The 16,258-nt window shown below is 37.4% G+C and overlaps 1 protein-coding gene across 1 annotated transcript in view; it reads right to left on the bottom strand.

The window, feature by feature from the left end:
* Window positions 1–5,159: 5,159 nt before the first annotated feature.
* Window positions 5,160–16,258, bottom strand: part of LOC128482805 (ephrin type-A receptor 3-like) — a 93,740-nt gene continuing 82,641 nt past the window's right edge. The window contains exons 13-17 of the mRNA XM_053458719.1: window positions 10,762–10,971; window positions 9,503–9,652; window positions 7,610–7,803; window positions 6,811–6,951; window positions 5,160–6,003 (exon numbers count right to left, since the gene is read on the bottom strand). Coding sequence (XP_053314694.1) covers window positions 5,904–6,003; window positions 6,811–6,951; window positions 7,610–7,803; window positions 9,503–9,652; window positions 10,762–10,971 — 795 coding nt within the window. The 3' untranslated portion in view covers window positions 5,160–5,903. The remainder of the gene's footprint in view (window positions 6,004–6,810; window positions 6,952–7,609; window positions 7,804–9,502; window positions 9,653–10,761; window positions 10,972–16,258) is intronic.

Below are 16,258 nucleotides of genomic sequence, written 5' to 3'. Positions count from 1 at the left end.
TTTAAATTTCAGGGGCGAAGTAGATAAAAGCTTCATATGGCAGATTTAGTAAAATATAAAATATATTGTGAACTGTTTTCTGGAAATGTTGATATATTTAACCTTGCCAAATTCCAGCAGTAAATTTTATATATGATGCATACGTTTATTTATATGCCGCCTCCCTGTCGGAATAAATTTACCATCACATCTCAAGCATGTATTTATTGTTCCCAGTATAGAAGAATGTGGTTTTGAATCGCCCCTTCGAATATATGAACTACATTGCTCTATGCAGCCAAACCTAAACATGGAGATATAAATCATCTGCTTATTCTCTAGCTGTGGGAAAATAATAGAACAGATAAGATTAAACAAATGGGTGAAATAAAATAATGGGGAGGAATTTTAACCTTTCAACTGTTGGGAACAAATATTTAAGATCATTTTTAAATGAAGGGTGGCTAAGAATTTCATTCTTTTTAAACCACGCTGTTCCTTGGTTCAGTTACATTAATCTTCAGCACCACGGACAGCAAGTGCCCATTCCCGACAGTCAAAGCATTTAGCGTGCACGGGCGTACTTATATATGTAGCCTTTATAGTTAAGTCCATGTGATGTTCTATGAGCCGTATTATATTACCATCAAAATATATGGGTTACGTTCTTTTATAGGCACATTCTTGTACCAGGACTGATGTGTTGGAGGAGATGCCTAAATTGCCTTATGTTTCACATGATAAAAAGGGGGGCATAATTTGTCTTTTTTGTTTAAACATTTTTTTTGCTAAAACTTTATTATATTGTAAAAGTTTAATACAGCATACCATTTTTTTGTTTAAAGGGATACTTCAGCTACCATATGCACTTTAATACATGTGATAGCTGCAAGGTCCCTTTATATTTTTGGGTGTTTCCCATTGCAAATGCATAGGGGCATTCAACAGAATCACCCGTATGCATTTGCCCTTTTTACCCACCCCCAGCTATTTGCTTTGCAGAAGATATGTTTAGAAACTTTAGGTTGCAATGATAGTAATAGTGGGATAGTAAACAATAGACACAACTACCCTAGTCTAGATTGTAAGCTCACAAGAGCAGGGCTCACCATAAAGAGGCCTACTGTCTGACCTATGTGTATGAATTAAAACGTATCCTCAGTTTTAATTCATACACACATACACAACATATTAATAATGACCTTTTATTCTTTTAATATAAGCATTAGTACAAAAGTGATCTGTTATGTTGTGTATGTGAGAGCTATCATCTTGTTGCTGCAGCACATATTTTAAATAGCTACTTTGCTCTAAAGTATTTGTGTTAATAATTTTACAAAGGAGATTCAATGTTGTAAGCAATCTTTCGTGTGTGCCGTAGGAAACATGTTATTGATTCTTTCCTAGACTGACAGTAAGATTCTTCATTGGAGGTAATTCCGTGAAATTTGCAAATGGTCTGAGTTTGCCTTTAGCGTAAACAGATGTGATGGCAGCGCTGTAAAATACAAATCTGATTATGTAAGAAAACTAACAAACGTGATGTTTGAATATAAAACAAGTGATATGTTGTAGTTTTCCACTTCTAGCAGAGGTATCACTATACTGGTGCACTGTGAGAGTGAACAGAAAGTACGAATAAGAACTATCCCTTCAAAGCGGTTAAGCCCCAAGGCCAGGACTTTTCCTTGGACTTAGCCTCCGTCTTCACCAGAACCAGTACAGTTATACAGCAGTTTGCAGATAACCAGAGCCAGCAACAGGCCTTGGTCAATGGACAGGGGGATATCTTGATGGTTAGATAAGCCAAGTTAGTAAACAGATATTAGGATAACCGGGAATAAGCAAACAAAAGTCAATATCTACAATTGGTAAGGAGAGAAAAGAATCCCAGAGTGGATAGGAAAGCTTGGTAAGCACACAGAAGAACATATCCACAAGGATTAGAGAAGTGGAGTTTGAAGCTCGTGTCTTGCCAGTCTCATTCACTATAAGGACAAAAGTATTGGGACACCAGACCACTACACCAACAGGGACTTTTCTGATATTTGATTCCAAATACATAGACATTAATATGTAGTTGGTCCCCCCCTTTGCAGCAATAGCAGGTTCCACTCTTCTGGGAAGGCTTTCCACAAGATTTTGGAGAGTTTCTGTGGGAATTTTTGCCCTTTCATCCAGTAGAGCATTTATGAGATCAGACACTGATGTTGGATGCGAAGGCCAGGCTCTCAATCTCTGTTCCAGTTCATCCCAAAGGTGTTTGATGGGGTTGAGGTCAGGGCTCTGTGCAGCCCAGTCAAGTTCTTCCACACCAAACCAATCCAACCATGTCTTTATAGACCTTGCTCTATGCACTAGGGCACAGTTATGGTGGAAAGGACCTTCCCCAAACTGTTCCCACAAAGTTGAATGCATAGCATTGTCCAAAATTTCTTGGTATGTCCTCTTTAGCAAACCAAGACATTTTGGACAATGCTATGCTTCCAACTTTGTGGGAAAAGTGACTTATTTCTTCATCCTTGGTGTGGTATTAAAATTGACGATTCACAAAGAAATGTATCTGACAAAACAGTTGTTGCTGTAGAAGCGTTAATCTTTATCCAGTATAACTATGTTGAATAAAGAACGACAAGGTCGTGGTGGCCCCAGATGCTATTCCATTGTTCATTTAAAAGCAGAAGCGCACCCGTTAGTGTGGCGAAGCTCATAATTCAGCATTTCAGAGCATAGATCTCATCACTTTCCAAACTGCAGTTAAAGAGTGAAATTCATGACATCAACAGCACATTAGCTAATCAGAGCACAAATTCCCCTGCCAGCATCATACTCCCATCATCCTATGCTCTCGGCACGTGTATCAGCAGGAAAGAGCACACGTCTGATTGTGCTGAGCAAAGACCGTGCTCGTTCGGAGGAAGGCATTCACCACGATGATTATGTAAGAACGTTTCATGGAAACATCAAGGACATTTGCTGACAAAATGTGGGCTTTCTGCATTTAGTGCTTAATTTTAACCTTCTATATACCAGCGAGGTAAGCAGTTATAACAGCATTCGTTTCTGAAGGTTTGGAAGGGTGAAGCTAAAAAGGTCAAAACTGATTGCACATTCAATAAATATAATGCAAAGGTATACACAAATTGTTATTCTTTATAAATTTAGGTCTACGTGTCAAACCTGTCTACCCTACACACAGAGGTGTTGATTATCAGATATAGAGAATGTTCTCAATTCATTTGTTATATCTTAGATGCCCATGCCAGAACTTAGTGAAGCATTAATATTGGAGTTAGTTTTCAGTTTGTGAAATTTCTGCGGTGGTTCACCCTGGTCTCCTGTGAGTGCTATTATTGTGAAGTGAAGGTGTCCAGGAGTAACAATGGCTCAGACACGAAGCGGTAGCATGAACACTCACAAAGTCGTTGTTTGGGGGACATGTTCCTTATCACACCTTGATGTTTTGATTTTACAAGGGAATAAAAGTTATGTTTTATATGTGAAGAACATCCTCTCTTTTATCTCCCATGTGGGTGTGCCATATCTGGGTGATATTCATCATCGTCTATCATTGCCATCCTTCTAACGGACAAGTTAAGAGACCTGTACGTGGAGCACGACTGGACCACACTGTCTATATTGGTTCTTTTTTCTTTTGCAAGTATGTTCTAGTTTGCACTTACCAGTAATCTCAAGGTGAGTCCTCCTCCACTAAATTGAATGGATTTGGTTGACCTTAAAAGAAGCCCTTTCTCTGACAAACCTCTGTTAGAGTGCTTAGTTCAACATGTTTGACAACAACTCAAACTGTCAACTGAGCTGGACTTTCATAAACAGTGAATTTCTGGACACTTATATAGTGTTTCATGTACTGCGCTACAGTTAGTACATAAGTGGCAGGACTTGGCAGGTGGATCACATACTTACCATATAATATTCACGATAGACTGGTTGGCTACTGCCAAGGACCCGATAGAATGGCTGGAGTATAGGATTGTAAGTGAAGGTACTGTAGGAGCTCTTCACTTGTAGTACTAAGAATCATATAAATACCTTAGAAAAATCCCCCTATACACTCATTAAAATACATTTGATACAATGCATACTAGCCCTTGTTGTGTGGAGTCACAAAGTGTAAATTCATCAGTATCTAAAGTATTTACTGTATTTTCCAACTTCTAAACAACCTGGATATTGTTATTCTTTACTGTAGAGATTCCCCTGTGTAAATAACCATAAACATTTGACATTTTGGTTTGCAATGGGATAAAATACAGAAAAAACATTATTTCAAACCAACAAAAACAACTGTGATGAACAAAGTCAATACATCAATAGTGGAAATGCTTTGTCACATTTTTGGGATTAAAAACCCCCTTTCCATTTTATAGCTCAGATACAGTCAGTGCAGGACAGTAGGAGAGGATGACGAGGCAGAGCTGAGACCCCACTTCCACTCGGCTCATGCGTGAGCTTAGAACCCAGTTGCAGCAACTTGAAGCTGGTTCACCCGCCTCTATTACAACCTCTAACGATAAATGTGTACCATTTTAAAAAAGCCCAACAATAATCACATCACAGATAGATACATTCATAACAAGGAATGTCCACTATTTGAGGGTCATAATCATGTTTTGAGTGATTAGAAATAAGATTACGTCGCCCGTGCACAGCTAAGGATGGATAGTCCAAAACATCTTTATATACAGTTTTACGATACATAAACGAAGCCGTTCTAATTATGGATAGATCTCATGGCCAGGAGAATTTCCAGAGGTTGTCTATCCCTAAATAAATGAACGGCTATAGATTTATTCTCTTATCTATATATACCCTGGAAGCAACAGAATGAGTAATGGAAATAATTTTACTTCATCAATCTATTCCTTATATCGTATATACATTCAAATAAAAATAATAACAACGGTAGTAATAATAATACAACAATAATACTAAAGACTCTCAAGGCTCTGTTTTGATACCTCGGTTCTTTTAGCTAAAAGGAATAAGCTTCACTTCCAGTATAATGAATGAACAGACCGTATGTGACATTAGACGGCAAACAGTGCGTTACTGAGCACAATGTGCCTCTACGCATACAAATACAATAACCGATCAACCCCCCCACCCCACCCCATATGGAACAAGGCTGTTTATTGAAAGACACTGCTAGAGGAACATTACAAATGCTACATGGATTTTATTGAGTTTGTAGACAATGCATTGTGAGCGATTGGAAGTGAGATAGCAACGGATAGGAAATGAAAATCATATATGAAAATCAAAATATACATATTGTTTATTCTTAAATACACACATATAATGCGTTCAAATGCATTTGCCATCAGAGGTTGAGCTGTTTTGAATAAATTATAGTACATGAAGATGTTATGCTGGAAAGTTAATGTCTGCAAAGGATTCCTGCATCGGCCTCACAATATTTGAGGGGGCTTTCTTTAACACAAGTCTACGGCAGGTTCATTACATTGGCTGTTTGAGTTCCGGAATACCAGCATCTTCTATCGTCATCATCATCATCACTAGTGTTTCATGTAGCTGTGGTCCAACCTTCTTCAGGAATCTATGACGTTTTTTCCATTGACCAGTATACCATTCCACCTCTTGCGACGCTGTTCTGTTATTGTATTATTGTTAATGATTGTTTGATTTAAATTTCTTCATTTTGTTCACGTGTTGCTTTTTTTTTACCTTTCGTAGATACTTCACAGTCCAAAACACCTATTCAAAAGGCACCATTAGCCATAATTTAGGACTACTGGCATATTTAATCACCCTTCAAAAAACTTGTCGTTCCCTGTAGTACACTTGTCATTGGAAGGTGAAGCACAGTTATCGTCTGTGAAGATACTGCCTCTGGTAGAGCAGAGAAGATCCCTCTGAATATCAAGGAATCCGGGAATACTTTAGATTTGCAGCTGGGTCCCTAGCGCATGAAGGTTTTGTATGCTTGACAGGATTTTTTTCTGGTGTCCAGCTAATGCGATTCCCATTCTGCTGAGTTCACTGAAAGACAAAATCACCACAGCGTTTAATCGGAGGAAGGGGTCTGATTTACTTTACATCCCGCTAGAATGAATTGTGCTCATAAAAAAAGAACATTGAAATGAATATATTACTATTTTACCTAAATTATTTCATGGTATGCACATTTTATTGAAGTGACTTTGAGGAAGCATGCACAGAAAGATTTTGTAAGGATCAAGAATAAACAAATTCGGATGTGACTGTGGGAGTACATATGAAAGGATGGTGCTGAGGGAGCGAAACAGTTTTACAATGGCTAATCGTGTCTGTGAAGGTCTCCACGGACCAAGATGCACAACGCCACCACCGGCAGTGTCCCTTCAATAAATGTTATCTATTTCTGAAATACAACATAATCCAATATGTATTCTGGCAGACTAGAGAAAATGGACGCTTTCAGAATATAGAGTATCTTTGAGGGATTCAACTACGTGCATCATAGAGGCTTTTATCAACGGACTCTGTGAATGTAGTTTATGTATAAACGTATAATGTCTGAGTGGGTAACAAAAAAAGTGTACAAAGAAAAACAATATTTATATGAAATCAACACAGGCGATCAGGGGACTCTGAATGGAAAGTAATGGATTTAAGAGAGACCTACAACCTTTAAAAGTGTCCCTTTAACACATTCTGAGAGATATGAAATAATTAGCTTAGAAAGATTCTGCGCATCATGTTCCACCAAAGGTCAAACGTGAGGAATGTGTAAGCCTTGTAGCGGTAACACGTGTCAATGGAAATAGATTTCATATTGTGAGAGGACAACACAAATCGGACTCCTACCTGTTGTTAAGAAACATGACAGAGTCTAGAGTGACGTATCCCGCCATTGTGAAGTGGTCTTTATACTGGATCATCTTGATAGCTTCCAGCCACTGTTCAATAGTCGTCACAGAGAAGGAGTCAGACATGGCAGGGTCCTGCCTGTGAATATACGGTTATTATCATAACTTGAACATACTCATAGATGAGCTATAAGGCTAATCATCCTAAACAAGCTTAAGACTGTTAACCATTACGACGAGTTACTCAAGAGACGGCTTCCTTAAAAGTAAGATATGACGATCACCGTTGGGTTTGATTGGAAAAGAAACATAACAAATTACTTTATCAGACGCAAACTAATTTATTATTCACTACACGTCCTTTAACACTCCCAGGATCAATCAGTTCCACCAAAAGGAGGTACAATATCATGGGGAGGAATAATCATGCAAATTGTGATGATTAAATTCCATGCTCCCGTGATATATAGAAACACAGAAATTGAAAGCACATTTAAGAACTATTCAGTCCATCTAGTCTGCTTAAATGATTTAAAGTCTTGGACCTCAATAAGTTCTTGGTCTCATCTTAGAGTCAGGATATCGTTTTGTCTATCCCATGCATGTTTAAACCCCCTCATTGTATTAGTCTCTACCATATCTGCTGAGATGATGTTCCCCTTAACTAACACCTCAGTTAAGTAAAACGGCCTTATATTACTTGTAAGCCTCCGACGCTTTAGTTTTAGTTCTCTTATTTTGAATAAAATTTGCCTACCCATCCCTCTCCCCAAAGAATATTTCGTTTCATTTCTTACCACTCAGAGCTATTGGCAAGCTCACTCAGACTGCTCGGGGTCCTTATGAATTTGTCTAGAATGTTGACAATTTGACCAAACTTGGGTCGGTCACTCCGACATTTTTGCCAACAGTCCAGCATGAGTTGGTGTAACACTACTGGACAGTCCATGGGAGGGGGGAGACGATAACCTTCATCTATGGCTTTTATCACCTAAAATGAAGCATCCACCCGTAAGGTTAGACAGAATACATTCAGATCTTCACATGCGCCATAGTTTGCATGTTATTTGATAAACATACATGTGCTACATCACATTATATTTACAAAGAAGATTGGCAGAAGCCAGATGTACATCTCAGTTACATTTTAATTATGGTAACGTTTAAAGCAGCTTAAATGTGTTTTACTTTTTGATGGAAACAGAAAATCTTATTAAACTTATTCAAATATGGAATTAAGTGTATATTTCCGCTTGGCAAAATAAATATCTGGTTTTTTTTCCATTATATCATACTGCTAAACTGAGTGTGGTTGGATACCCATAGCCTATGGGGGTTTATTCACTAAATGAGATTATGCATATGAGTTTTAGAGTTACCGATTACAAGAACAGCACAGTTGATGTTGTACAGAGCTTACTTAAGTCAGTGATAATTCTCACATGTTATCACACTGTTTTAATTAAATATTATGCAGGGCGACTTCAGAGATTCTTGTAGGTGAAATCGCTAGGGGTACGCCACTATAATTCCACCAACTACTTAACTGCGTCTCTCCCGTTGTACAGCCCTTCAGAATACTATGGTACTTTTTACTTAAAAAGAAGAAGAAGAGGTAGAAGAAGAGGAAGGGTGCGCGTTTGCATCATATAAAGAACTCTGAAATCTAATATTGATATTATAAATGTACTTTTTTCATCATATTTTACAAATAAATGTAGGTGTGACGTTGTTGTAGTGTGACAGCTGGATATAGAATTTCGCTTTATTCTGTCTGCTCGGGTAGGTGAAATGACATTATATGTCGAGCCTCTCACTGATTGGAGTGATATCAGATCAGTGACCTAATCAGATTTTGTCCAATCTATGCAACTTAAACTTCAATTTCATTATTTTTAATAGACGAGTACCTGAAGGGTACAAGTTCACATCTGATATAATTAAAGGCAATTGCTTTCTTGTACCGCTTACTCTTCAAATTCTTGGAGCCCCAGAGGTGTGACCGGTGTATGACAAAGGAGCGCAAATACATACAATCTAAAATTAATGGCAGCTTAAGGGTATTAAAAAAAAAATAGATGCATACACTACTTAGAGACAAACTGGAAGCCTTTCTCCAATTCCAGTGTATTGAAAGCAGCCAAAGTGAACACGCTGTTATGGAACCGAGCAAGGGGGGCTCTTGCAGAAGAATGGTGTGTTTATCAAATAATTATGAAATTATACACTGGACGTGGCTATACATTTTTTTTTATACATATCATCCAAAATCAAGTTTGCCGTTTTGGGCTATTACATTAAAAATGCAATTCAACCTATGGATTTATTTATTTTTTAAGTAGGCTGGGGCCAGTATAACCTGATGCCCTACAAGGAACAATGAGCTAGAACAGAAAACAAATAAACCCAAAACGTAAGGTCTATTGCATCAGATAATTTCTCCCAATATTATGAATGAGATTTGGTAACAGACATGTTTCCCTAAAGAAACAAAAGGATATTGAAAGTTTTGCATCCCCGTGCAAAGTAGTAAAAATGGTGCAGTGGCCATGGAAACCAATGGAATGTGCCATCTCATTGCTCCACTCATAGCTTTGCACTATAAATGCTCTTTATATGTAATTTTTTTGTTCTACCAAAATACATCTGGTGGGGGTGGGGCCATAAAAGCGTGTTGTCGGATGACTCACATCTTGATTTGACATTTCCCAGTAAGGTCTTTCTCCATATGAGTTCACTTCCCACATTACTATCCCGTAGCTCCACACATCACTTGCTGATGTGAATTTTCGGTATGCTATTGCTTCTGGTGCCGTCCATCGAATTGGAATCTTTCCCCCCTTGTGACAAAAGAAATAGAGATGTTAAATGTGGAAAAATAAAGTTATTAAACACATGAAATATGTTAATTCAAAGTCCGCTATTATATGCATTTATATAGGTCTACAAAACAAAACCAGTGCTCTGAAGAAGAATAAACAATGAAAATGGATCTTTTGTTATATATACTCTGTAAACCTTGACTGCCATAATCTACATTTGCATCTGGAGTAGACAACTATTTCACATAAGACCCATCAGCTCATCTATCTTGTCCAAGTGGTTCTTGTTCCTCACAGAAGAATTATTGTATATTCTATTTTATTGACAGCTTTAATATATATCAAGCCGCCTATTAATCTCTTCTCCCCTTCTATCTAGGCATACATATTGTATACACATTATTTCATAATGACGATAAAGCGATATATATAAAGTGGCAAAATGTGGCAAAATGAACAGAAACTCAAACAGGGGACAATACAAAAGACAAAAGTGACAAGACAGTCTGTGGAAGTTATTAATAGAAGGCACTTTACAAGATAGATATAGGTTGATAATGAAGTGACAGCACAGAGAGACACACAAGGAGATTGTTGAGATACAATGTTATCAAAGGAAACACATGAATATTTATTCACAGACAGACACACAACACACACTGGTCTACCTGTTCTTTGTTCTCACTACACAGTGTTATTAGTATGTTTTCAGTTGTGTTAAAATGTCTCACCACTTCTCACCATGGACTCACCATCTCACGTGATGGCAGGAATCCAGAACCTCCCCTAGACCTCCTGCAAACTAGCTTCTGGCACTATTCATTTACAATTCCAAATATTAAACGGAAATAAGAGTATATAATATTTATATTAAACCTTTACACTTTCTAGAGTACTAAGCAACAACCACATTTTGAAATCCTATCAAAGTGGAAATGCGTATGTTGTATCTTCTAGAGTTGCAAAGGATGTATGCATATGTAAATTATACATTGCTACAATGAAGCTTTCACTTCCCCAGCCTTATTAGACCATCATACTACCGTATTTCAAAGAAAAAACTCATTACAGATGTAAAATCATCCCACTGAAATGTTTGTATGATTCTTTGATCTTCTGGAACATACCCTAGTGGTATATGCAGCTTCAGGGTCATCTTCAAGTACACGGGAAAGGCCAAAGTCAGAGACTTTGCAGACCAAGTTGTTATTGACTAAGATGTTTCGAGCAGCCAGGTCTCTGTGGACGTAGTTCATATCAGATAAATATTTCATTCCAGATGCTATGCCTCTCAGCATACCCACTAACTGAATAACCGTGAATTGGCCGTCGTGCTTCTGGAAGATAAAGAGAGATCATCCTGGTCAGAAGGGAGAGCAGTTGGGAGAATACACAAGGGGCAATAACATACAACAGATAAAAGCAGAGTAAAAATCCTATCAACTGTACCACATTAATGACGGTATGTCAGACTCTCCTGTATACACCATGTCTAAAACATCAGAATTAGATAGATAGATAGATAGATAGATAGATAGATAGATAGATAGATGATAGACCAACACAGCTCAGCTGCCATGAAAGGCGGTAGTAAATGAGAAAGAGTGGGGGAGAGAATAGAGAAGAAAAAAGTATCGAGACAGAGCTTGAGTAAAAGAGGGAGAAAGTATATAATAAGAGGGTAACAGAAGGATGAATGAATAAAAAAACCCAGAAGATGAAAAAAATAGCGCTTGGTTAAAAGAAGTCAGTTTCACAAGTGTCATTGCTTTCCTTTGTAGCTGGTATCATTTAAAGGCACAGCATTGTAATAAAATGGCATTTATACCATTGAGTTGTAAGCTGCTTTTACCATGGATCCAGGGTTTCCATTTCACGGAGAATTACAGGTTTCATAAAATATACTGTTGTTGACTTTTGTACACGTTTTGTGTCTAACAGTCATAATTAGCCACCTAAGATCAGCTGTAAACCCATTAAGGTAAGTATTTTATATCAAAGTGTTTGCTGGCACATGTCCTGTGTATTCAGTGCTCCTTCCCAGCAGATACCCTGCACTATATAAGTTTTGTTTACAAGTAAGAGAAACAAAAATCACAATAATTATTGGGTTTCTGGTGATAATACAGTGTGTAAAATTCTCAACAAGTAAATCTGTCTCTTGAAGACTAAATTATATGTTTGTCAAGCAAGTGCAATTTGCATACTTATTTTATGCGTGTGATATATAGTATTATTCTGTTAAAGACAATAAACAGTTTGTCCTTCATGCAAAGCCAGCTTGCACATACTTTGCCTCCAGATCCCAGGATGGCCAAATATATCCAACAATGTTGGATAGGAAAATGGATCTATTGATCCAAGAGAAGACATCTAATGAAGATAACCAGTAGTGGAACCATTTCTTGGGACAACACAGAAAAATATGTTACAGAAGCTTCCTCAAATCTTAGAGGTGTCATCAATTCCTTCTGGAGGTCTTGAAATCTTTTATCCAAAATAAAGAAGCAGAGGCTCAGCACTCAAATGATAAGGTCTTTCACACAGGCAACGTTTCGACGCACAGGTCTTTCTCAAGCCTTAGGCTTCTTTATTTGGATTTATTGAGGGACTTGGTGGTACCCTGGCTCGTGCACCATTTCACTGCTGAGTGCTGCATTCCAACCTTTCTTTTTGAAATCTTTTATGACTCTGAATATTTTTTATATATTGGCGTAATAAAGAATCTGACATTTTTAAGTATGATAAAATATATGTGAAGGTATTCTTGGAGGCTCACAAAAAATCTAAATTGGTAGCTCCAAAAATAGTGCATACAATAAAATATGCATACATTTACATGTTCTTAATTCAAAGTAGTTTGTAGAGCGCAAGTGTGGGAAGTTCAAAAGGCCTAAAGGGGAGGACAATATGAAATCCCACCCCACCCAAGCAGATACCAAAATCTGAAGCATTCTATAGCGAGGCATTTAGTCAGTTATGTGAGGAGCTGGGGATGATCTCATATAGAATCTTTCCACTTACAATGTTTTACAGCACTAATGCGACGTATAATTAAGGCCTTTATACAATTCCAAGATTTAATGGATGTCAGATAAAACTTTATATACATATTAAAATCATCTTAGCTGCACCTTTGCTGAATGCCTACACTGCAAAGATTTAATTAGGGGACGGATTTTCCCTGTAGTACTATATAAAGTGCTATACGATACGTTGGTGGAGCGACTGGCCATATTTCATCCAGAAAACATTGTTGGCAGAGTAATTTGATGTTGAAAGGTACAGGTAAAGAAGCCACCGCTTACTTCTTTTAGCAGTATTAAATATCTCGTATGAAAATAATCAGCGAATCATTGTCCTTTATGTTTTTTAACATTGTTCTTCTTCAAGAAAACTGCAGTTTTCTCTGACAGTCTTCATTCTTTTTCAAAGTTACAAAAAAATTAAGTGATCTCTTAAGATTGTAAGCTCGATTGAACAGGGCCCTCCTCACCTGTTATGTCCTGTCTACCCATTGTACAGTAATACTGAATATGATGGTGCTATATAAAACAATAAATAATAAATAGTAATAATAATAAAGTTGACCCACATCATTCATACTGTTATGTGGATTTATCTTTTCTGTATAATGTTACTGCAGTAAATTACTGATTGCAAAGAAGATTTGTAAAGAAGACAAATCTATAAACACCAATACAATATTAACCCTCCAGGATATAGGTATTTTTACGTACTTAGTTTACTGTGTGACATCACACAATATAAAGCCCAGTATAAAACAATAAGTGATGTATATATCATTTTCATATTTGGGAGTTCACAAGAAGAATGTGGCGCTATTATTAATTTCATGGGCCACAATTCACCTTGTATAAAATGACAAAGACAAGAGGGACATTAGGGTAACATAAGAAGAAGGTGCAAGGTATATGACTTGAAGACAAGAGGTGGCTAAATCCAGTGTACCCTCTGATATAATCCTTGTCAACTAAGAAGGGAATACATTTCAGGTTATGGTCATATACAGAACCAATGGAGACTGGAGAACACAAGTATTCCATGAAAAACAGGAAAAGAAAACAAGGTAAGGATAAAACACCCAAGGCTAATGACGTGAGGATGAAGGAACAAGACTAAATCAGGGCAGACAAGGAGCCAGAAACAAGACAATCACGTGGTGCCTACCGTGCAAGTAGTTTATGTGCACAGATACCCCTTGGCAATTGTATCAGTGGCACTGTGCAGCTGGACAGATGTTCCAAGGTCCACAGAAGGCACTCCTGTGAGAACAACGACTAATGCAAGACTAGAACAAGACAGGGGATATACTAAAACATACAGTCTTTTCAAAACTCAGAAAGACCAGGGCAAGCTCCTGCGATTGAGAAAGACTGACTACCTTGGATTTATTTCTGACTAAATTGTCACAATGCCTGCCTCATCTCAGACCATATCACGGAAGTCTCAGCAAGCCAGTGAGCAGAAGTCAAGGATACCCATCAGCCATGGGAACCGTAGGGTATTCTTTGCCTGTACTTCTGGGCAGTAATACACTGTATTCAAATACTCATTGCTTTTTAACATGAGAAATAAAATGTAAATGTATTATTTTGAAATGAGGTGACATTTGGTATTTAGTGATGTGCACTCATTATTTACACAGGGTGTACCATTTATATTAACCAGCTGGATGTTTTGTTGATAGAATCCAAAAAAACTGATTTTTAGGTATGCTCTTGGTTCTAATAATGAAAGAAATGATCATACCTAAATTATACCTAAAGAAAAAGTCTACTGCCACAAAATGAACTTGAAAGCATACTGAACCACTTTAGCTCTTAATATTCTCTAATTAAACCTATTACTTCTAGATTTAATCTGCAATATAGCCCTTCCTTATTGAGCTTGCTACATTCATTAACAACCAACAATAGGTTATTCTTTACCCACCTGGATTTAATGTATTTAAATGAACCACTGTAATGTGTTTTAAAATGGTGCTATAAATATTTTGAATTGCTAGATATTTTATAATCATTTTTCTAGTTAAATGCAAGTAATACAGCGAAATGTTTTATTTAATTTAAGTGCCATTTTGCAGATTTCTATTCACTGATGCGTTTCTGTGACAATGTGATGGAGTATGTCATTCTTTACTCCTCGCATTCTATCATCAATAACCATTTATAGTTCTAGTACTCAAAACACTTATTGTTTTATCCTTTTTTTCTGCTGTATGTCTATCTGTATCTATATAGACAGATATCTGGATAGACTGATACATACATATATATATATATATATATATATATATATACACACACACACACACACACACACACACACACACACACACACATATATATATATATATATATATATATATCACATTATTTGACTGATATTTTGTTTTAACTGGATGTTCCATGCAAGAAGATTGTCTTATCTTCGAGATGCTCCTAATTTTCCAAATTTATAGGATGTCTCTTTTTTCTCCAATCCTTTTTTTCTAAGTGCCATTCTACAAAATCATTACGAGAATTGAATCCGTTTACTGCACGTAACATCTACTCTTGTCATTCTCTTACAACTTCTGTCAATTTTTACTTCAAGAAAAAGCCAATCGGCCTGCTACTTAAGGTTAGAATATATACATTAACAGTACAAGTAAAGTTCATCTATTTCCTACAGAAAATATGTACACAATAATGGTAAACTCATTTAAATTACATAGCAGTACATGTATATAATACTAATACATTGTAATGGCTAATTCTAAGGTCGGTGGAAAGACTAATGGACTTTACCTAAGTTTAGCTCTTTAACACTGGGGCCATTAAGGAAAATTGGTATGGAGTGGGTTATATGTGATGGATTCAAGGAGGCGAATCCATGGATGGAAACGCCATAACCATATTTATTTTAATATACCAATGAAACCGATGTGACTGTTATAACCTCATATAAAGATAGTGGCTCATAAAAATGCTTAAGCCCCAACAGATCTTGATAGATTGAACTTAATATATATAAATTCAATTACCGTATTTTCAGGCGTATAAGACGACTTTTTAACCCGTGAAAATCTTCTCAAAAGTCGGGGGTCGTCTTATACGCCGGGTACTGAAACTTACCAAGCTGAAGAATCACACTTCCCCACGAAGCCCCTAAAACTGTAGCGTATCTCTAGGGGAGGGGTGAGCGGAGAAGCCGCCTCCCCTGGGCCGGTCTTCCGGGCCACGCCGAGGTAGGTGCAAGATCGTGATCTCCCCAACTAGCCCTGATCAGCGGGCGCCCAATGAGCAGGGCTGGTTGGGGAGATCATGACCTCCCTCTAACTAGCCCAGCATTAGGGAGCTCGAGGTCTGCCACTTCAGACCTCGGCTTCCGTGCTCCCTAATCACTACACGCCGGCTATTGATGCTGAGCGTGGGGAGAATGTCATATATATATGTGTGTGTGTGTAAAGGCAGGGGTGTGTGGTGAGGGCAGTGTATAAATGTGTATGTATGGACAGGCGTATGTTAGTATGTGTAGCTATATATATATATATATATATGTGTGTGTGTGTGTGTATGGGCAGTGTATGTGTATGGACAGGTGTGTGTAAGGGCAGTG

This window comes from Spea bombifrons, chromosome 3 (assembly GCF_027358695.1).
Source record: "Spea bombifrons isolate aSpeBom1 chromosome 3, aSpeBom1.2.pri, whole genome shotgun sequence".
In the NCBI taxonomy this organism is placed as follows: Eukaryota; Metazoa; Chordata; class Amphibia; order Anura; family Pelobatidae; genus Spea; species Spea bombifrons.
Note: the sequence above shows the minus strand (reverse complement) of the source record. Positions and strands in the feature narration are given on the sequence as shown.